The sequence below is a fragment of the Pezoporus wallicus genome, unplaced genomic scaffold (genome assembly GCF_028554395.1).
Source record: "Pezoporus wallicus isolate ANWC-B61680 ecotype Strahan unplaced genomic scaffold, APGP_CSIRO_Pwel_v1 contig_11153, whole genome shotgun sequence".
Classification (NCBI taxonomy): domain Eukaryota; kingdom Metazoa; phylum Chordata; class Aves; order Psittaciformes; family Psittacidae; genus Pezoporus; species Pezoporus wallicus.
In genome coordinates this window covers 1,059,427-1,081,651 of record NW_026639099.1, presented here as the reverse complement: position 1 = coordinate 1,081,651, position 22,225 = coordinate 1,059,427, and the positions used below count along the sequence as shown (strand labels likewise).

The 22,225-nt window shown below is 41.6% G+C and overlaps 1 protein-coding gene across 2 annotated transcripts; it reads left to right on the top strand.

The window, feature by feature from the left end:
• Nucleotides 1-1,456: 1,456 nt before the first annotated feature.
• MATR3 (matrin 3) lies at nucleotides 1,457-20,791 on the top strand. Of its 2 annotated transcripts, XM_057413708.1 has the most exons (14): nucleotides 1,461-2,751; nucleotides 6,918-6,979; nucleotides 7,878-7,919; nucleotides 8,142-8,245; nucleotides 9,942-9,994; nucleotides 10,427-10,552; nucleotides 11,162-11,287; nucleotides 11,474-11,644; nucleotides 12,875-13,006; nucleotides 14,369-14,412; nucleotides 14,884-15,274; nucleotides 16,779-17,172; nucleotides 17,771-17,892; nucleotides 19,506-20,791. In XM_057413708.1, exons 1-14 carry the CDS (start codon nucleotides 1,861-1,863, stop codon nucleotides 19,554-19,556), a joined length of 2,709 nt encoding a protein of 902 aa, XP_057269691.1. In that variant the 5' UTR covers nucleotides 1,461-1,860; the 3' UTR covers nucleotides 19,557-20,791. The 2 variants fall into 2 exon arrangements, with proteins under 2 accessions (XP_057269692.1, XP_057269691.1); XM_057413709.1 differs by lacking the exon at nucleotides 17,771-17,892 and having other exon boundaries at nucleotides 1,457-2,751.
• The last annotated feature ends 1,434 nt before the right edge of the window (nucleotides 20,792-22,225 follow it).

The window sequence follows — 22,225 nt, the reverse complement described above, 5'->3', positions numbered from 1 at the left end:
AATTCATTGGTTTTCTACATAAATAAGTAATTTTGTAACATGCTGCTATGCAGAAAGAAAACCCAAGTGTGATCCAACTTAAAGTCACCCCCCCCCCCCCCTCCCCCCGGTGTGTTATTGAAACAGGACTCTAGATTGAGTAGGCAGTCAGGATAGAGACCTGCTCATAACCTTGACCTTTTTTCTTCTGTTTCCAGTATAAGAGAAATTGCCTTCTGCAGAGCTGGTCTCTTAAAGGAAAAATCCTTGCTTTCATTTTATCCTTGCCATTCTTCCCCAAACATGCCTGCTCTCTTAGAAGCTGGTTTCATTTGGAGCTATGCAGTTTGTGCCTGTTTCTTTTTCCAGTCAGTTCTGTGTTCTACCTGTGTCTGAGGGGCAGTGCTGGAGAAACAAAAACTGCTCTGCAGAGATTGAAAAGGGCTCTACTGCACGGGGGACCCAAGAACAACGTGTTCCTGGTGGCATGTTTTCATGTGTATTGAATTGCTTTCAATTTTGTGCACCTGTCCCAAGGCTGAAAGAGAATGGGGGGAAGAATTACAGGGTATTTCTACTCTGCACTTAAAAAGACCTGAATATTTTATGCAATATATCCATTGTACCATAAAATATACTGTGGGTATTGATAAACTGTTTAGTTAAAACTTCAAGTTGATCCAAATATTGAAATCCTAGGTTAGTATTTTAGTAGGACAGAGGGCGGATGTAACTCTTACAAGTGACATCTTAGGATCTTTAACTACCACATGTGGTCATGGTATCAAAAGTGCTGGGCCTGAACCAAAGAACTGGCATGCTGGTATGAAACAGGAACACCACACCCTTGTCCTGAGGACTGGCTGGGAGCATTGTGCTATCTCCTGACTCACCTGGTGTCTCTTTCTGCTGGAGCAGGGTTTTCCTTGGAACTCCCATCCCGGTACTAAGCCTAACCTTGTTTAGCTTGAGGCCTGAGAGTACAGACTGATGGCAGAGCTGCACTGTAACAGAGTAAAGAATCCCTTCTGAAGTGCTGTTAATAGCATAACTGCAATTTGAGCAAGAGGTCTTGTTTACTTCCCACAAAAATTAAACCTTATTTTTCTTGTTCACATCTATCTTCACATCAGTAATTGGGATTTTACTGCATAAAGAGTGAATATTACGTTTGGTCTTATTTACCAGATCTTACAGCAGAAACTTTTTGCCCAAGCTTCAATTACTTTTAACTTCCTTTCGTCCTGTTCTGTGGTGGTATAGGTTTCATTTTCAAATGTGTTATATGCCAAAGTCATCTTGGATTCTGTGGGCTTATGGTTTTGGTTTTTTTGTGGTCTTCTCTATATAGTAACGTAGGGTATAAACAAAGCCATTAACCTGAGATCAAGGCTTACATGCTTGTAAACTTTGGATGCTCTCAGACATCCCAAACTTCTGAAATTCACTTGTCTTCGGTATGAAAGCTTTTTGTGGCAGAGGAGCAGTATGTATAGGAAGCACTGCTGTGTTTTTATCTGAAATAATATATGTAGGTTCTGGGTGCCTCTTGAATCTGTTAAGTTATGTAATAAAAGCCTTGTAAGATTGAGATCTTTTAATGTTTTTTTAGATCAACATGATGCATAAGTTTAAAACTGCATCTGTTTAAAGGGATTTATGACTAAACCTGCTTGTTTTTCTACAGAATTGTCTGGTGTTTCTCAGCTTGAAGAAGATCTGCAGTCATTATTGATCCTCTTTCTTGGCGTTACCATTTTTGAAGTGAAGTTTGCCTAGCTTTCTAGTGTGAGCTCTCTTTTCAGCCATCTTAAACCAAAACAATAATAATAAAAGAAATATTTTTTTTGATCCATAAAGTAGACAAGTTGTAGTTCTACAATGTCCAAGTCATTCCAGCAGTCATCTCTGAGTAGGGATTCACAAGGTCATGGGCGTGACCTCTCTGCAGGAATAGGCCTTCTTGCTGCTGCTACCCAGTCTTTAAATATGCCAGCATCTCTTGGAAGGATGAACCAGGGTACTGCACGCCTTGCTAGCTTAATGAATCTTGGAATGAGTTCTTCATTGAACCAACAAGGATCTCATAGTGCACTGTCTTCTGGTAGTACCTCTTCCCATAATTTGCAGTCTATATTTAACATTGGAAGTAGAGGTCCACTCCCTTTGTCTTCTCAGCACCGTGGAGATGCAGACCAGGCCACTAACATTTTGGCCAGCTTTGGTCTGTCTGCTAGAGACTTAGATGAACTGAGTCGCTATCCCGAGGACAAGATTACTCCTGAAAACTTGCCTCAGATCCTTCTACAACTTAAAAGGAGGAGAGCTGAAGAAGGTTATGGTAGAGATGGCAGATCATCCACACGGGAACCGCCATACAGAGTACCTAGGGATGATTGGGAAGAAAAAAGGCATTTTAGAAGAGATAGCTTTGATGATCGTGGTCCTAGTCTCAACCCAGTGGTTGACTATGACCATGGAAGTCGTTCTCAAGAATCTGGTTATTATGACAGAATGGATTATGAAGATGACAGATTAAGAGATGGAGAAAGGTGTAGGGATGAATCTTTTTATGGTGAGACTTCGCATAACTATCATAAATTTGACAGTGAGTATGAGAGAATGGGTCGTGGTCCTGGTCCCGAGAGATCTCTCTTTGAGAAAAAGAGAGGTGCTCCTCCAAATAGCAATATTGAAGACTTCCATGGATTCTTACCGAAGGGTTATCCCCATCTGTGCTCTATATGTGATATGCCCGTTCATTCTAATAAGGTGAGTTATGCACCAGATACTTCTATTTTCCTTTACGTTGTAGTATCTGTTCTGTTTTTACCTATTTCCTTAATGATTTCTATAGCCTGGTTGCTTTTGAAATGATCTGCAAGTTGGTTTGACAGTGAAAAAGGCACTTGATTATTTACACGGTAATTGTTAACAAACATTGTAAACCAGGGCTTTACATTAATGTGTTTTGTTTGCCCAGATTGCTTAACTTCAAGTCAAACAGCTATCATCTACTGGGATATCTTATTTATATTTTACATCTACATGTTCTCTTAACCACCAAACATCTGGCATTCATGCAGGTTTGGGGTGGGGTGTTTACTGTTTTGTTGGTTTGGGGGGGGTTGCAGTGTATCTACTGTGCTGTTCAGGAAGCTAGTTTCAGCTCTCCTCCGCATCTGTCTTGATTGCTGATTTGTATGTAGTTAAGATGCATTCTTGCACAGTTCTGCTTTTTCCCTGTCCAAAGGGAAAGAGTTAATGTAGAGCCCTGGAACTTAATTGCAAAAGTAAAAACCACGTTTTAGATTAGCTCATTCTTGCCTTTTTAATTTCACTTTAACACTTTATCTCATACTATGGCTGAAATTTGTCGTCATTGTTCTCCTTTTTCACAACTTTCTTAGACACTTCAGACTCACTTTTTATTGTCACATGTTGCATCTCTCCCTGTAAACTCTCCCAGCAATCAGTCTGCTGTTGCAGTATCCTGCACTGTGTTCCTAGTAGTGTTCTTTACTTGTCTCACAAGTAGAGTGGATCTTCGGGTATATTCGGTTATGCTGAGACTTCCCTCTTAGTTTAGCCACAAGTAGCTCAGCTCTCTGCAGAGGTAGCAGGTTACTCCAGATGTATCCCTGTGTATCCAGATGTTATTTTCAGAGCCTTCTCACTTTGAGCTTTTCCAGTTTTACTCATCTTGCTGGTTTTCAGTATACACCAGGCAGTTCAATTGGCTAATGCAGTGTCCCTCTTGTTACGATTAGCAGCTGATTAACCTTCAAATGCACATATAGTACATGCTGTTACTGTAAAATGGATACAATGTGGAATTGCTGTTACTAACCATTTCTTTACAGTTACCTCTCAAAAAGCGCTGCTTCTGTACATCTGATCTCTCTGACACACGAGAGTTACTCTGTCCCTGCAAGTAAATGATCAAACCAGCCTTAGAGCCACACGCTGTATGACTCCAGCTGATCTGACAGTTTATGAACTTGTGTTGCTTTAATTGCTTTCGATGTAAAATAATCACAGTAATCCGGGTTTCTTGTCTCCTGTATTTGACCTTTATTTTCATAGAAGGCTTTAAGTGTTAACGGTTTAGATGCCATGCTCAGGTCTGTAAAAGGACTTCATTTGGTTAGATTGAAAACATAAACTTCTGAGGCCCTTGAAGATGGCAACCAGTAATCCTGTAAGTAGGGTTCTTTTTAGCACTTTATTTTAAAGCCTCGTGCTTCTTAGTTTGCTTTGGTATGCAGATCTGCTGAAAGGAAATCCAGTGTGAAATATCTTCCCAGGTATGAGAAATACCAAATTCTTTTGACAGCATAACTTAAGTGGCTGTAACTTCTTCTGTCACATGTAAACCCATCCAGTTTTTAGGAATATGCTTTGACTTAAACTGCTAGTACACCATAAATATTTGAGATTGGATCATCTGTGTCTTATGACCCACATTTGGGCTTTGTTTCTAATAGCAGAAATCATGTCACCATGAGAATTTTTCTCTTTCTCTCCTTTTTTCCTCTGCTTTGCATACGTGACAGTTACAGAACATCTTATTTTGTGTCTCCCACAAAATTGAATCCAGTTGCAGTTGTAATCTGATCTGAACCAAAATGTATGGAAAGCAGAAAGGGAATGCTTTTCTTAGCTGGGACAATGTACAATTACTGCAGTACCGAAATCTCATTTTCCCCACCTCCAAATAAAAATATGGATTTTTTGGAAGGGTATGATAGCGCAAGGTGTGTTTTAAGCCTGAGCAAGGGGATAAACACCCTTCACTGGCAGCCTAATCCTCTGCTTTTTTCTTATTTAGCCATGTTCTTAACTGCTGCTTTCAGTTGATGTGTGTATATTTTAAGGCCCAGTTTGTTTTCTGTCTAATTGTGAGATAAATTGTGCCCCAGTTTCTCTAGGCACTTTGTCAGTCTGATCCCTTTCTGAAGGAGCGAGGTGTTAGCTGTGGAGGGATTTTCTCTGCCAAGGAAAAAGGCTGCTGCAACACGAGCAGATGAATTTGGAGGTTAAATACTCGGAATGGTGGTTCATCCCAAAGGGAAAGCATGCCCCTGTCCCTAATAGAGGCCTAAAATTAGGTGCTTAAGTTTGGCCTAATTTTCTGAAGAACAGTTTGTCCTCTTGCTTGTATCCATTGAGGCAAAAGGTAGCCTGAGTTCTATGATCCTCAGTTCAGATTTTACGTACCTTAACTTTGTTCAGCATCTTGTCAGTATCTAGTGCCCTGAAACCTTGGAGGGGTGACACTTTAGACTGGGTAGAGACAGGGAGAAAATTCCACATTTAGAACTTAATAAGAAGTTAATAATGTAGATGAGCCATTGTTCTGCAGGGGGGATCCTAAGTTACGTGTCAGATCTGCTAAAGGCATTTGAAATGGAGTGAGAATTCCATCTCCCAAACTTTGCCTTTAGTTTGCAGGTAACCTCTGCTTCAGCTTATAATGATAATTTATTTAAGATAAGTTCAAAGCATGTTATGTCTACCAGAATTGGCCACTGAGGCTTTACAGGTTGTGCACCCAAATTTAAAGGGGTTTTTAGTGTTGAAAGAACTCTTTTCTGGAGGATAGTGCTAAAACTAGTTAGCAACTTAAATGGAAGAAACTTTCTTTTAGGGCTTAAATGCGTCCTAGGTAAGCTTGGGGGATTTTTATCCTAATTGCCGTTGTATTTATTAATTTATAGTTGCAGTTCCTACATATTGTGCAGTTAACAAGAAAGTGGTGCTCAAATATCTGGATAAAATGAATGAAGGTTTCATCTTGCTCCATGTTACAGTCTGTGTGTTATGGAGTAATATTGTAAAGTAGCTTAACAACACGATGGGAGATGTTAAATCCAGGTTTTTCCCCTTTGGAAAGTACAAGGTAGACATGTAGCATATGGAAACCCTTAGGAGGCCTCGGGAGTCCCTCATTGTACCCAGAGGGATGGCTGTAGAGTGGTGGAAACTAAACAACAGGAAAGATGAGGGATTAGGAGAAACGTCCTCTGTGGGTGCTGTGCAGAAATACACATGGAAAAAGAGACAGAAAACAGTTGCTGGTGCAGGATCCATATTCACAGTTTTACAGATGCCAATATAACACAAACTAGTACTGTTACTTGCAAGAATGTAAGCAAGTGGAGATGTGGCACGTTGTACTTGGCTAAAGCAGGAGTCTCCCTGTCTGCCCTTCTCTTGAATAAAGAACTCCATTTGTAATGACAAAACTCTGCAAAGAGAAAGCAGAAGGCCCTCATTCCATTCTAGTGCTAAAGCCAGAACCAGGAGGAGTTTCACCTGGTGATTTGGTTTAATTATAATGGTGTTACTCCTCCTTTGTGCCATCTTGGTTTAGATCTCATTTTTTCCCTGATTATTCCCCTCAGATGGTTCTATATTTTTATATTTCTCCTGTACACTTGTGGTTTGTCCCCAGCTATGCACTTTGATTTCATTCAGTCTTTCCTTTCTGAATTCCTTGCAGTTTCTTGGCTGCTTTATGGTTCTGAAAACCTGAGTGCTTTGTTCACGTTAACCTTTCAAAGCCTGAGGAATGAAGCAGAGTGGAGGAAATTCTAAAGTTACTGAGGACAAAAACGACCTCAGTATCCAGTTATAAAAGTTGCAGTCACAGTGATGTGCATGTCTGCTGTAGCAGTTCCCCTGGTAAGCTTTGCACCTTGGAGGCAGGATAGGCCCATAGATCTCAAGACATTGTTCATCAGACACCTTTTCACCCAGGTTAGGAGTTAAGAGGTGGGTCCAGTTTCAGTGTCTCTTGACAGCACTACAGAAAAAATTTATCTGTGAATTTTTGATACTTCAGCTTAGAACAGAAGGGACTGCGCTGTAGAACGTTGTTTTGTTAAAACTGGCTTCCCAAATGGGGCTGTTAACTCTCGTTTACTTTGCTGCAGGAGTGGAACCATCATATCAATGGAGCAACTCACAGCCGGCGCTGTCAACTGCTGCTTGAAATGTATGAATTCTGAGTACAGTAAATACCCTTGTGGCATGAGGGCATTTAAGAGCTTGTAATCATAGAGTCCTGGAATGGCTTGGGTTCGAAGGGACCTTGAAGCTCCAACCTCCTGCCATGGGCAGGGACACCTTCCACTAGAGCAGGTTGCTCCAAGCCCCTGTGTCCAACCTGGCCTTGAACACTGCCAGGGATGGGGCAGCCACAGCTTCTCTGGGCACCCTGTGCCAGCGCCTCAGCACCCTCACAGGGAAGAGCTTCTGCCTAAGAGCTCATCTCAGTCTCCCCTCTGGTAGGTTAAAGCCATTCATTCCCCCTGGCCTGTCCCTGCAGGCCCTTGTCCAAAGCCCCTCTCCAGGTTTCCTGGAGCTGCTCTAAGGTCTCCCCTTCAGGAGCCTTCTCTTCTCCAGCCTGAACAAGCCCAGCCCTCTCAGCCTGTTTCCATAGCAGAGCTGCTGCAGCGCTCTGATAGTCAATTATGTTGCACAAAGCAGGCTTAGAAAACATGGCATGTGCCTCTTGGGGAATAAAACATCTTAAAAGAGCATCTTCAGGACAAAAGGGATTTCTGTTCGTAACTTTTCTGGTCTACATGGAACATTCGATCTGAACAGCTGAAAAACCATGGAATTTTGTAGTAGTCACACCAGCTTCTAAATTTCTGTTGTGAAACATACCATACAATTTGTATTATAAATTGGCAGATGTGTTACCTGCAGTGGAGGAAGCTGCTCTTTAAGAACAGCACTTCTGTCAGCAGAGAAGTCTCTTGTGGTGGTCTGTATTGGGCAGAGTTACCGTGTACTTAATCTGTGTTAATGTAGGAAATTCCTACTTGTAGGAAAATTACTACATAGGTAGAGGAGGGTTTTCTTAATTTTGGTTTGTTTCTTTTCAGTTACCCAGAATGGAATCCTGACAGTGACTCAGGACATGGGATGTAAGTAGAAATGAGTTTTAAAGACATTCGTAATGTTTTATGTGAAACAACACACCTCCTCTTCAAACTGATACCTCCCTTTGTTTTCTACTAGCCAAAGAGCACCAGTAAAAGCAGCTAAAGCTGACTTCTCCTTAAATGCCCTGCAAAAATCAGGGGGGGTTGAGAATGAAGGCTTCAGTTTCTTGCTTTAAAATTAAATGCATTTTCCCCTCTTTCTAGGGGTGATCCCTTTATGTTGCAGCAATCCACAAACCCTGCACCAGGAATTCTGGGACCACCACCACCTCCCTTTCACCTTGGAGGACCTCCTGTTGGGCCAAGAGGTAACAGCAGCTGGCACCTACTTCTGCAAGACATAAGTTCTTGATATTTTTTTGCTCTTCTTGTTCTAAACCACTGATAAAACATTTTTATGAGCAGTGCAACTGAAATACTTGAGTCCCTCCCTGGCCAAAGACTAGTACAGATCCCATACTTCCTCCTTTTTACTGTCTGTTAACTACCAGCCACATCATTTTGGCTGGGTTCTTATCTATGTTTGGTTAATCCACACATGGGTTGGCCTGGCATTTTTTTGTGTCTGGAAGGTTTTTGTCTCTGATTTCTGGTGTAGCTATATGTTGGTGGATTTTGGTTTTTGTGGGACTTACGAGAATTCAACGTCCTGAGTGTTTCACCCCCACTTAGTTTCAAGTTAATTTGACGAATAGATTTGAGCAGCAAGTGGGGAATGGAAAGATGGATTGTTGGTATGAAGGCAGGCTACAAAACAGTTGATTTGCCTGAAGTTGTTACTTCCTACCTTTGAAATAGTTTTTTAAAGAGCAAAGCTAATCAGCTGATGCAGGTATGCTGAGAGAGCACAAGTATTGCAGATACTTTAAAGGAAGTTTTAGATGATAGATGCATTCATACCAGATTTCATTAAAATAATACTGTTAACTTCCCAAACCATCTCAGACTTGACTTTGAGCCCAACTATCGGAGAGCCTTTCTTAGGCATTCTGCTAGAATTGGTGTTGGGTTAGAGCTAAACCTAGCAGTCTCTTTCTACACCTAGAACCCCAACTTAAAAAGTGTATCTGGGTTAAAGAGATCTCACGTCTTTGGGACCTTTTGCTGTGGCAAATCTTTCTAAAACAGAAGAGGTGGGTTTTTTTCCAGCAGGTTTTACTTATTCTCAGCTATTTCTCCACATCAGTAAATGCAGCTTTGTCCTGGGTTCAGCAGTAGCAGTCATTTTTCTCCTTTTTAGTAGCTGGTGCAGCTGTGTTTTCAACTTTAGTCTGAGAACAACGCTGATAACACTAACGTTTTCAGTTGTTAAGTAATGCTTACCCTGATCAAGGACTTTTCAGTCCCATGCTCTGCCAGTGAGGAGGGGCACGAGAAGCCAAGGAGGGACCAGAGATAGGACACCTGACCTAAACTAGCCAAAGGGGTATTTTATACCACTGCATGTCATGCCCAGTATAGAAACTGGGGGGAGTTACCCAGAAGGCCCAGATCACTGCTTGGGTTGGACTGAGCATCAGTCAGTGGGTGGTGAGCAATTGTATGCTCTCCTTCTGTTATTTTGCTTTGCTTATTATTATTGGTAGTAGCAGTGGTGGTTTTGTGTTATGCCTTAGTTACTGGACTGTTCTTATCTCACCCTGTGGGAGCTATGTTCTTTTGAATGAGGAAGAAGGAGGAGAGTGAGCAAGCGGCTGCATGGTTCTGAGCCACTGGGTGGGCTTAGACCATGACAAGCTTTTTCAGTGAAGTTAAACTGAACAGAATGATCAGGAAGGGAGACCTCAAGTTACAAGATTGTTGAAACATCCTTTTTGGACTGTAAGGAAACAATTAGATTTTAAAATCTGATGTCATTCTGGTTTAGTATTACAAGTGACTTAACTTGATTTTGTGCTTCTGTATCTAATCTATGATTCTAGCTCTTAAGAACTTGTGAACATGAGACATGTTAACACCAGTCTTACAGGTTGAACTAAGCTTGCTCATTCTTTCATTTCTTAGGAGCTGGAAACGGAAATATGCAAGGACCGAGACACATGCAGAAGGGCAGAGTGGTTAGTATTAAAAGCTTGATGTTTAGGGGTTTTTGAAAACTAGAGTTTTATATTATATACTTTGCTTTCATAAAGTCTTTAAAAGCAAGGGTTTAGGATTTATTTGTGTGGATATACTGAAGCTCCAGAATAAGATTGAGGTTCCACTGTGCCATGTACTCTACAGAATTACAGTTTCCAAACTGTACAGACCCCATTTAAACATTCTGTTACGAGGAAGCTGTGGGACATGAACACACAGGAAACTTTGGCACTGCAGGCATCCTCCTCTGTGGAATCCCTGGAGCTTCAGTGCTTTTATTATATGCATCTCATTTTGGTTACTACTAAAAAAATACAACCTAAGTAGAGCAGAGCCTTGGCAGACTCTATTTGGAGTTTGCTGATACACGTTCTCTTTCCATCCTGTGATGCATGCTTTGTCTTCAACAGGAAACAAGCAGAGTTGTTCACATCATGGATTTCCAGAGAGGAAAGAACTTGAGATACCAGCTGCTTCAGCTTGTGGAGCCATTTGGAATAATTACAAATCACCTGATTCTAAACAAAATCAATGAGGTAAGGTGAGGCCCTTCAGTACTGCTGCTGGCACTGCTCAGTGTCCTCGGTGTGCTTAGTGGCTGAGCTTATGTTTTCAGAAGGACTTGGCTACCAAACAAGGTAGCTGCATGTCACCATGGTCACACGTGTGAAAGGAGAGGGACCAGTATATTTCTTTCCAGAAATGCTGTATTTTAACTTAAATATTGTTACAAAATCCTTCTGGTTGGTTGCTCATGGCTTTCTCAAAAACACCCTGTGCTTGCAAATTCCTGTCTTGTTCTCATACTCTCTGGAAACCTGCTTGGTCTTAGTTTGGGTTATAGAGTGTTGTGTTTTGAAGTGTGGAAAAAGCCAGTATTGCCATGGGAGAGAAACAGGAAGCAATTGAATGTTCTGAATCCAAATCTAGGTGGAATGTAAACAAATAGTTCTAGTTGTGCACCTAAGGAAACGATGTGAAATCCATGCCAGGCTCTGCAAGTCAGTTAATGTTGTAACCAAAAAGCAGTTTCCACTTTTGATGCATCAGTTTTTACAGGAAAGCAAGGGAGAGCTTGGTATTTGAAACAAAAATACAAATTCTTGAAGGAGTAGCACTTAGTTTTGTCATTTGTATGATTTCAGGCATTTATTGAGATGTCAACAACTGAAGATGCCCAGGCTGCAGTGGAATACTACTCAACAACACCTGCACTGGTATTTGGTAAACCAGTGAGGGTCCACCTGTCCCAGAAATACAAGAGAATAAAGGTAAACCATTTTTGTTTTAGCAGTGCCTCATTTTAATCTGGGGCAGACAGTGTTCTGAGGCACTCGTGTTTAATTTAGTCTCAATTTATGGACTTCTCAGCTGTATCATGTTCATATGGGACTGTTGCCCATGTATATTTTATGTAGTATGTCCTTAAAAAACTTCATTCCCTCTTTGTGTTTTAGAAACCTGAGGGGAAACCTGACCAGAAAACTGAGCCACCAAAACCAGAGCTTGGGCGTGTGATTCACCTCAGCAACTTACCTCATTCGGGCTACTCTGACAACGCGGTCCTCAAACTGGCTGAACCCTATGGGAAAATTAAGAACTACATCCTCATGAGAATGAAAAGCCAGGTAAGAACCCTAGAGACAGACAGGCCTGAGGGCTGGAAACGGAGGTGTTTAACTGTGAAGAAATGCTGCGCCTTTCACTGGGACACATGGAGCCTCTCTGCTCTAGCAGAGAGATGGAAATGATTAGAGGTCTGTGTAGGTGGTGCTTGGCTATCAGCTTACTGCAAAATGTTACTGGAACGGGAGCTGCTTTAAAAAGAGCACAGGCCTCAGCTGTGAAGGTGATACATTTACCACTGAGTTTTTGTTGTTATGCAGATTTTTAGGAGTCTTGGGGTTTTTTTAAGGCTGAAAAAACATATCCTATGAAACGTGAACAGATTCCGCTCTTGCACGTCTTTCATTTGCCCTTGATTTCTGATTCTTTAAAGCAGTCCTGCTGTGGCTAGCAAAATGTTTTGGATGTGTATGTACATGAGTCCTATAAGTACCCTTGCTGTGTAAGCTGGATGCAGGAACAACTTTCTCCTCTCTGCCGGTGATACTCTAGCCCAGATGACTTTTTAAAAGCTTTTTCAGCAAACTCAGTGTGCTGTAGGCTCGTTTCTCAGAGGAACGATTCCAAGAGCTGGGCTGATAGACGAGCAGTTGCTGCCTGCTCCAGCCTTCTCCTGAAAAATAACAAAATGGGGAGTGTCTTGGCTACCCTGGAATTCCCAGATACTTAAACACCAAATAGTGAGTTTCATTGTCCAGATGCTTTTTGTCTCATAGAATCCAAGGCTGGTTTGTGTTGAAAAGGACCTTAAAGCTCATCCAGCTCCAAGCCCTGCCACAGGCAGGGACACCTTCCACTAGAGCAGCTTGCTCCAAGCCCCTGTGTCCAACCTGGCCTTGAACACTGCCAGGGATGGGGCAGCCACAGCTTCTCTGGGCACCCTGTGCCAGCGCCTCAGCACCCTCCCAGGGAAGAGCTTCTGCCTAAGAGCTCATCTCAGTCTCCCCTCAGGCAGGTTAAAGCCATTCATTCCCCTTGGCCTGTCCTTACAGGCCCTTGTCCAGAGCCCTTCTCCAGGTTTCCTGTAGCCCCTTTAGGCACTGGAGCTGCTCTAAGGTCTCCTCAGAGCCTTTCATTTGGAATCAAGCAATTGTGAATGTTTGGAGAGGTTGGGTCTGAATCTTGTAATTTCATTTCAAACTTTGGACATGCTGTGTTTAAAGTTAAATAACTTTGCCTGCAGGAATGTTGTGCATTTCAGAGTAATTTTAAATGTGTTTTAATATTTCCAGGCTTTCATTGAGATGGAGACCAGAGAAGATGCTTTAGCTATGGTGGAGCATTGTGCCAACAAAGCGCTTTGGTTCCAAGGCAGATGTGTGAAAGTGGATCTGTCTGAAAAATACAAGAAACTGGTGTTAAGGGTAGGTAGTAGGTTTAGTCCTTTAGTTGCAGCTGAAGGTATAAAGTGAAGTAGAAGAGGGCTGTCGCTTGCTGGAAATTCAGTGCCACAGGTAAAATCAAAGGATTTGCTTCAGTGTTTTCTGGCTCTTTAAGTGCAGTCACTTGGTGCGAGTAGGATGTTAGGAGGCCTGGAACAAAGCAAAAGACTTTTCCTTTAAGATTAAACCAAGCCAACCAGCTACTAGACTTCAGATTTTGGAGAAATTGGCATAGATCTGAATGAAAATGTCTGTGTTTAGAACATTCTGTGATGTTTGGTATTTCACTCACCTTTTTCTGAAAACAATCAGTAAAATCCAGCTGGGCAGCAGAACTATGTACTCGTATGTTGTACACTTAACTCTTGACTTTTCCTTTCACAACTGCTGGGTGATTTGTCCATTTCATTGTACACATGCTCTTGTGTACAGCAAAAAATAAGACAATGTCATTAGGGACTCCTTTTTAAACTGCCAAGTATTACAACAGATTGGGTTTCCTGTGTTGGATGCCAGCCAAAACCTTTCTCTATAGCACCAGAAAGCTTTTTGTTTCCTACTGTGGACACTGACCCCAACTACCTAGATAGGTAGATTGTCTTATCTCATTTTTAAGAATAAGCTTTGTGAAAGCTCAAATCTGTAACTGCACCTTTGCATGTGCAGCTCACATAAGGAGGGAAGGGTTGGCCGATAGCTGCTTTTTTTCCTCACATAAGACCAGGCTAATATTGTTGTACTTACAAGACTTCCCCTGTCAGATTAGGGCACTAGAGGGAAAAGCAGGAGAAATCTGAGCTGTCACGCTGTCTCAAAAGCATAAGCTTTCTGTGTTGTGGAGGTGAAGAAATCTTATGATTCCACATGGTCATGCACCAAAAATTAACACTTTGGGGCAAATTCTAATACTTGCCAATACACTGAATTACTGTCCATGCTACTGCCATACAAATGGAATTTCCTGTTCAGTAACTCGTAAATAAGTGATGTGAGACTGCTAAAGCTTTTCCACTACTAAGGAGAAAGAGAATAGATTGACTGATTTGTGCTGTTGCCTGCACCACACTGTACCAGTTCACAATTGTGCGTGGTTTTTCAGGATATCCCATTTGTTTTGTACTGAATACTTGGTAATTGCTGTCAACAAAGACATGGGGATTTTGGTTGGGTAAAGTCCCATCTAACATAACAGCATAGTTGGTTGGTAGGAGGGCATGGTGAGAGTACCTGTGGAGTAAGATAGTTGGAAGGGCTTGGCTAGTGTGCTGTCTGGTCTGGATTAGTGCTGGAACACCTCTGTCACCACCTCTGCTGCACCTTATGCATTCTACTGTTTCATTTTAGATTCCAAACAAAGGAGTTGAACTGCTGAAGAAGGATAAAGCCAGGTAATGTCCCATTGCTGAAGCATAGTGTTGCTTAAAGAAATATGAAAATACTTAATCCAGAGCATAGAAATTGGACTAAAAGAAGCCAGACAAGCTCTGAGGTCAGACTGCTGTTTGTTGTGCCCTGAGATTAAGTGTTTCTCTTTTGCTGCCTATCCTCTTCCTCTAATGATGAGGTCTCACGGCCTTTTCAGGCTCCTCAGGAAATGTTTTCCAGCCCTCAGTTAGTTTTGCCTTCCTGCAATTTAAACCCATGAGCAGTTGTCCTGTCTTGTAAGGACAGATCCTCCTTGCAGCAGCGTTTTGCATATTTGAAGAATGGGATCCTTCAAGGTTTCCCTCAACCTCTTGTTTACTGAACTAAGACACAAAATTTCAGGCGTGTCTAAAGAAACAGACCCTGACTTTTTTTGTAGTGTAATTTCTGGGCTCTTTTAAGGTTTACAAGGAAGTGTTCTTTGTTCTTTACAGAAAGAGAACGTATTCTCCAGACAGCAAAGATTCTCCAAGTGATAAGAAGTCTAAACCAGATGCTACTCAGAAACCTGAAAGTGGCAATGTAGAAGATAAAGTGAAAGAGGAGAAACAAGATGATGCTGCTGAGCCATCAGGCACTAAAAGTGCTGCACAGACAGACCAAGATGAGCCCAGTTTACTCCTGGAGTCTGAAGATGAGCTGCTAGTGGATGAGGAGGAAGCAGCAGCACTGCTGGAAAGTGGAAGCTCAGCAGGAGATGATGCAGATGTTGCCAATTTAGCTGATGTGACTACTGAAGAGAAGAAGGAGACACCTGATGATGTGACCATAAAAACAGAGGGGAATGTTGCAACCAATCCAGCAGCAAAGAAGAAGCTTAAGAAGGTAATTGTATAGCAAGGTACCCAAGTGTGGAAAGCCCTGTCTAGCTTGAGTAGCACACTACAGTACGTTCAATTTGAGGTCTCCTTCTGTGGGTCTTTAAAACACTTGTGTGCAAACTGTCTGAGGAGACATGGGTGCTAAAGCTCTTGTGAAGAAAAAGGAACATCCCACTGGATGCAACTTGGAAGTGGAATTGGTTATAAATTCCTGTTTCTGTATTAAGCTGTTAACCTGGGGGCTTCTACCCATTTTTATTCTCCCCTGTTTTGAGTAACACTGAGCAGCCAGGAGTATTGAGTATCTCTTGAGTACCTCTTGAGACCTGCTGCAGTTACTTTTGGAGCACAGAGCAGAAGGATGACATTCAAAAAGTTGTTGGGACTTGAGGTTAACATTTGTGCATACAAAGTTGTATGTGCATCTACATTTTATGCGTATCTGGAAAGGGAGGCAAGTCCATTTGCAGTTAGCCGAGGCCCATTTCCAGTGGAAGGTGATGGTGGGGAATAATTTCAAGGTGTATTCAGTTATCTGCTTGCTGTGAATTCCCTTTTTCTCCCAGCCAACCCCACACTCTCGTGGGTCTTTATGCCCTACCAGCTGCTCTTTTGATTCATACTCGGTTCTGTGCAGAAGCATGCAAAGTTTTAGTATCTTTATTGACTTAGAATGTTGTTTTGCAAACAAGTTATGCATGTTCCTTATTCTTACTGAATGAAGGGTGCATGGGTTTAACCCTGGAGGATCATTTGAGCAGGATGCTAGTTACACAGAATCCTACCAGCAGTGATTATTTCTTACTGTGGGCTGCCTGTAGTTAAGCCTGTGGGATACTGATGTTTCTGGCAGGAAAGCATCCCAAAAATCTGGATTCAGACAGAATCACTGTTTTACAATGAAGCTGGATTTTAAGAGACCACCGCAGTTTGGGTGGTTGGTTCTTGTGGGTTGGTTTTTTGTTCTTTAATGCAGAAGCTCCAAGTTTTCTACTGGTTGAAAAAGAGCTCTGTTTTTTTTAAATGTACTTCCCTGTTATTAATGGGCACCAAATTGTTCTGCTAAAGTTTTACCTTTTATGAGTTTGAGAATTTTGTGGAGTAGTTTCAGATTGGAAACAAAACTTGTGCATTCCCAAATGACTTCCACTTAAAATACTCTTGTTGAAAGGACTTTTGAAAAGTAAGATCAGAGTAACAAGAGTAATGCTGAAATTGCCACGTTGAAGGTCAGATGTTGGTATGATAAAACAGCGAGCCCTCGTGATGCAGAAAACGCCATAAATATATTGTAAGCTAAAACAGAACTCTTGATTCTGGGTTAGTGGGAACACTGTGATGCTTCTGCTCGAGTAACATTTTCAATGAGTGAGGTAGGTCTTGAAGGAAGAACTTTGGGTGGTTTTCCAGGAAGTTTGGAGAAGATCTTTCTCTTTTGAAACTGAAAACTGTTTGAGGGGAAACATGTTAAGAATAAGCTGATGTAAGGAAAACCATTTTCTTGACAGCGCTATGTGGGAGGCTTTCCACGGAGCATGGAAGGCTTTGTCACTCTGGATGAGGTTGGTGATGAAGAAGACTCAGATCATCAGAAACTCCGCAAGTCGGGCTTGGTGGTGAAAGCTGCTGCCAAAAACGATGAAAGTTTGGCAGAAATCAAGGTAGACAAGATTGAGGAGGCAGAGCAGGAAAATGAAACCCTAGAAAATGGAACCAAACCTGAAGATAACTTGAAGACTGAAAGCGTTGAAGCTTCAGACACCACAACAGCACAGGATAGTGAGAAAAATGCCCATGAAAACACAGACACCCAGGATGAACAGGAAACAAAGAGTGTCCAAGAGAAAGCTCTTGTTCCAGACGAATTCAGGATTGGGCCATACCAGCCAAACGTCCCTGTTGGTAAGGCTGTTTCCGTTTCTTCTCAGATATGTCTCTGTGCATTGCAGTAGCATTTCTCATTTCATCTGCCTTTTATTTCTGGCAACACATTGCCTCTGAGCCTTTCATTTTAGGGCTTCCCACTCTTCTCCCCTTCTTCACTCCTCCTCTAACCCTAGTATTTCCTTTCTTTTTTTCCCTTATTTCCATACAGTTCTCCATAACACTTTCCTTTAGGTAGAAATTAAATTGGAGAGGTATATTTTAGTGACACAGATTCAATTAGAGGCACCAGTCACAATAGTGGTGATAGTTCAGATTCATACTAAATACTTAGAACTCAAAACTGATCAGAGAACGTTGTTAGTTCTTTTGAAGGAACCAATAAAATGGACACTTAAGCTGAAAGATTGACTTTAAAATTCAAGAAGAGCCTGCACATACTTAGTTGTTGGTAGGCCCTGGCTTGACTAAACTAAACCAAGGACTTTGAAAGATAAAGCAGCTTTTAATGTAAAGTGAATTACGGTTTTAAGATTCAGCTGAAATAACATATGACATGAAAAGAAATGATGTAGAGTAGATCTCTTAGTTTATTTTGTGGTGTTTACTTCTCTAGGTGTGAATTATGTGGTACCCAAAACAGGGTTTTATTGCAAATTGTGTTCCCTGTTCTACACAAATGAAGATGTTGCAAAAAAGACCCATTGCAGCAGCCTTCCTCATTATCAAAAGTTGAAGGTAAGGCAAAAACTTGTTCATTTTAAATGGCGTGATTCTTTCCTGGGGAATAGAGCTGAATGAGACTGCACTGAGGAAGAAAAAAAGCTGTTCAGGGAGTGGAAATTGGCTATTCTCTAACTTCTAACTCAAGCTAGACCTCTTCAAATCTTCATCTCGTGACTAGAATACACAGGATCCATGTTTTAAAGATGGGCTCCAACATTTTTGTTTGTAAACCTGGATTAAAGAGGGCATTCCAATTGGAGTCAAGGCCAGGTTTAGCAGTAGTGGTGCAGAGTAAATACAGATGACTTAAATCCCTTCCAGTTGTCCCTTTGTGAGTGGTTTTAACCAGTCAACAGAGCTTAAGCTGAAGTTTTTATATCTTTAAAAAAGAAAAAAATCCATATTTGCAACTTCTGATTTTGTGAGCATGTTTTACAATTCCCAATTGGATTAGGTATCACATGATTGCATGGCACAAGTGATAATGCTGCTGCTCTATCTTTGTGTACTGTGAGCTGCTTTTAAATACCGCCTCTGAGAAAGGGAAATCCTAAACAGAACTCTCAGAGTAGTGCAATGTGCACATAAAGTGACTTAATCCCAGTCGATTACTGAGCTGAAAGCAGACCAAGGGGGTCTGAAAAGAAAGTGGCACCTCAGATGCCAAATCATTTGGCAGATGCCACTCAAATCATTTGCTTTCTCCCTTGCAATAATAGGGAACCCTACAAAAATACAGGACCTTGGAAGGCAGATGGCACAAATAAATGGCACAAAGCAAACAACATTGTCAAGGAGCAGATCAGAAAATCAATTCCCATGCAGAGTCTTGTAGTAAGAAACCCCACCTCATCCATCACCCCATAGCGTGTTTTGTTTTCTTTTTATTTTCCATTGAGGTACCTGGTTATGGGACTTTAAAGACTTGATGTAAACGGGGAAGTGGGGGAAATAATCCCAAGTTATTAACTTTACTGCTTAACACCCGATTTGATTTGCTTTGTCCATGGCACGAGTGACTAGCGAGCTGTGCTTGAATGATTTCCTAACACTGGTGTGGTTCTAGAACTGGGGAGGGAAGGAGGGGTGGAAATACAGTTTTGGTTTGGCAATGGCACTTCTCCAGCTGGGAGTCTTGGTCACTGTGGGAGCATTAAGAGTAAAAGGAGAGATGAAGTGATACTGTTACCAAATGTAATTGAAGCAGTAACAAATTCCTCCAACTTCCAAATAACCCTTTCTTTAGAGAGGGGAGATGTTTTGTCCTTGATCTTACAGATGGCAAATTCTGACCAGGTAAGTGGCACAGTCACTGACATGATTCCATGACACAATCGGAGGTCATTGTCTGGGTCTGCCAGCCAGTAGGGAAGGAGAGGCTGGCAGAGGCTGCCCTTTGGTGTTTCCTGGTGGCAGGCTGTGTGTTCAGTGACATGGTAACAACGTGGTGCTTCAGAGGAGCTCCACTTTAGCGTACAGAGAAGTGCCAGGCTGTTAGTTACAACCTTTGCAGTTAATATTCACAGATATTACAACTTTAGAATTGGGTTTGTTTCTGTTACTGATGTTGTGACTGTGAGAAACTCTTTAAATATATCCAAAATCTGATTGCTTTCTTTTAACAGAAAATTCTGGATAAAATGGCAGAAGACCACAGGCAAAAGAAAGAAGCTTAAAAGGAAGGAAGGATGTAAGGAGAACAGTGGCTTTGTTTTTAATGTTAATCTTTTATAAAAGCAGTACCAGTAGTAGATGGAAATACTGTATTCTTTTTTGTTTTAGTGAGATACAGTAGGCATTATAGGTCTGTTCATGTGTTAAATGTTGCAGCAAAAAGCATATGCAGTTAAGTTAATGACAGAAATCTGTTCTTCATGTGAGAATGGCAACAAGCTTTCGTTTTGACACTTCAAGCTATTAAAGAAAAGAATCTTGCACCTTTGTGGGAAGCTCATCTATGGGAAGAAAACTTCTTCATTTAAGTGGAATTTGCTACTTTGGAGCTTTAGAAATTGTCTTTCAATTCCATTCTCAATAAAATATCAAAAGTAACACTGTATTTCTAGTTTCTCTAGAACATTCCATGTTTCAGTCTGAGCCTAGCAGGTATTTAATTTCCAGTGTAAGGCTGTCATTGCATTTCACTTTTGAAAAGTCTTTCAATGTAAGTTCCATTTTTAAATGTTGAATTGCAGTTTCTTTTAATGTCATTGCTGTTACATAGCTAATAGGAGAATTAGCGATTAGTCAGCTTTAGAACTTTGTGCTTTTTTTGCCCCTAAGCTCTTGATAGATTTTCTTATTCAGCTACTCCGTGTATATTTAGTGCAAAGTAAATGCCTGTTCTTCTCTGACCAGTATTATTTCCTTGAGCTCTTCCTGCTTTTACTTGAATCCCGTAGCTGTCGTACATCTCTAGTACATCCAAAAGCAGCATTCGAGTCCTGAACTGTAAAAAAGTACCTTTATATTCTTCACATGTAATTTTTTCATACCTGCATTTTAAACCCAGTTTTGTTTAAAATCTGGTTTTGTCAAGAATCTTTAGAATTGTGCTCTTAATGTTACCTGCACATGTGAGATGTGGACAGGAATATTTGCATGTGTAACCTGTGTTTATCTGTAGTTTTTGTTATTTACTGCTTATTTGTGAATTCAGGTTACTAAAGTGATTTACCAATAAATAAAGCTAGGCGCCAGTACTTTGTTATAGCTGTTTGGCATGTTAACCAGTGTGTTACTGAACTCTTGACTCCTGTGTTCATGATACCCTACTGAACCCCTAGCTCTCTTTTTAAAACCTGCATGTTTTAACACCTGTGAGTTAGCTTGTTGCATAACTTTTTCTTTCTCTTTCCTAAAACCTCTTTCGGTTCCAAACAAATTAAAATATCACTTGTTAAAACACTGACAGGTATATGCTGCTGACAGTTTTATTTCTTAACGGCATCTCCTTCAAAGCTGAAGACACAGCATGTTCATGTGATAAACAGGGCTAGGGATGCCTCCTCCAACCTGAACTTGAGGGAGGCTTCAGTGCCAAAGAAGGGGTTTCAGATGTTGAAGGCTGAACCCTAATGGTTAATTTAGTTAAGCAAATACCTCTAGCAGATACAAGATGGTTTTGTGGAGGTGAAGTCTTGATAACTTGTCTTTCCAGTTCCAACTACCTGCTGTTGGATCCTCACAGGAAGGGAAGGTGTGATCCCTTTTGTGCAAGAGTAAAGTATAACTTGGATAGCTCCTACTGCGATGGCAGCAGTTCCCCTGGGGACTCCATAGTGGTGCAATGCTAATGCACAGCTCGTGGTGCAGGTTTTATTCAAATGGCACATCCAAATTAGGGAATCTTGCCATGCAGTGACTCATTCTTGCACTTTCACAGAGCTAAGTTACTGCTTTGCACACTGTGCTCATCAGTTGTGCTAAATTCTGTGTGTATTTGTATGAAATTGAGTCAAGGCAATGCAGAGGGGCAGTCTTAAAACTCCTCCCCACCTTTCCTAGGCCCCTGAGAGAGCAGCAGCAGCCCTGTGGTCAGTTCTCGCTATGTTACAGCGGGATGCGCTTGGCCCCCCTCATGTTCATGACTATGCTTATCATTCATCTGCCTCCAAGAAGCTGCTTAGTTCATCAGCCAGGCAGAGGACTTGACTTCAAAGCAGTCAGTGGTTGGTAGTCATCCCCCTTTCTAAAGATGGTAGATAAGAATTCCTTTTGAAGATCTCCACCTCCCCCACACATTTTAAGTATCCTTACACCATGCAGTTCAGAATAATGCATGGAAACAGGGGGTTTGTTTTTAAAGTAGCCTTTCCTTAACCACCACCTGCACTGTAAGCAGCTGTGCACTTTGTGATCTCGCTCCTCAGCCTGTTGTAAATGCTAACCTGTGTAAGTGCTGGGCGTTAAACTGGAGGAGGATGCTACATCATGTTTGGTATCCAAACATAAAGAATTCCCAGGTGTAAAGGAGTTGCAGTATAGTCCAACTGAAGAGTCAGAATATTTCTCACTCCTATCAGCTCTCAGTTTTGGGTGTTGGCAGGGATGCCTGTTACTTCAGACCCGTGATGAGTTTGATGTAAGTCACCTGTACGTGTGCAACGCAATGCTTTTACACACCACAAAATAAGTCAAATCAGACCTGCTGCTGCAAGGTACCTTTTGTAATGAGGAGAGATTTATTTTTACAAGGGCCAGTAGGGACAGGCCAAGGGGAATGGCTTTAACCTACCAGAGGGGAGACTGAGATGAGCTCTTGGGCAGAAGCTCTTCCCTGTGAGGGTGCTGAGGTGCTGGCACAGGGTGCCCAGAGAAGCTGTGGCTGCCCCATCCCTGGCAG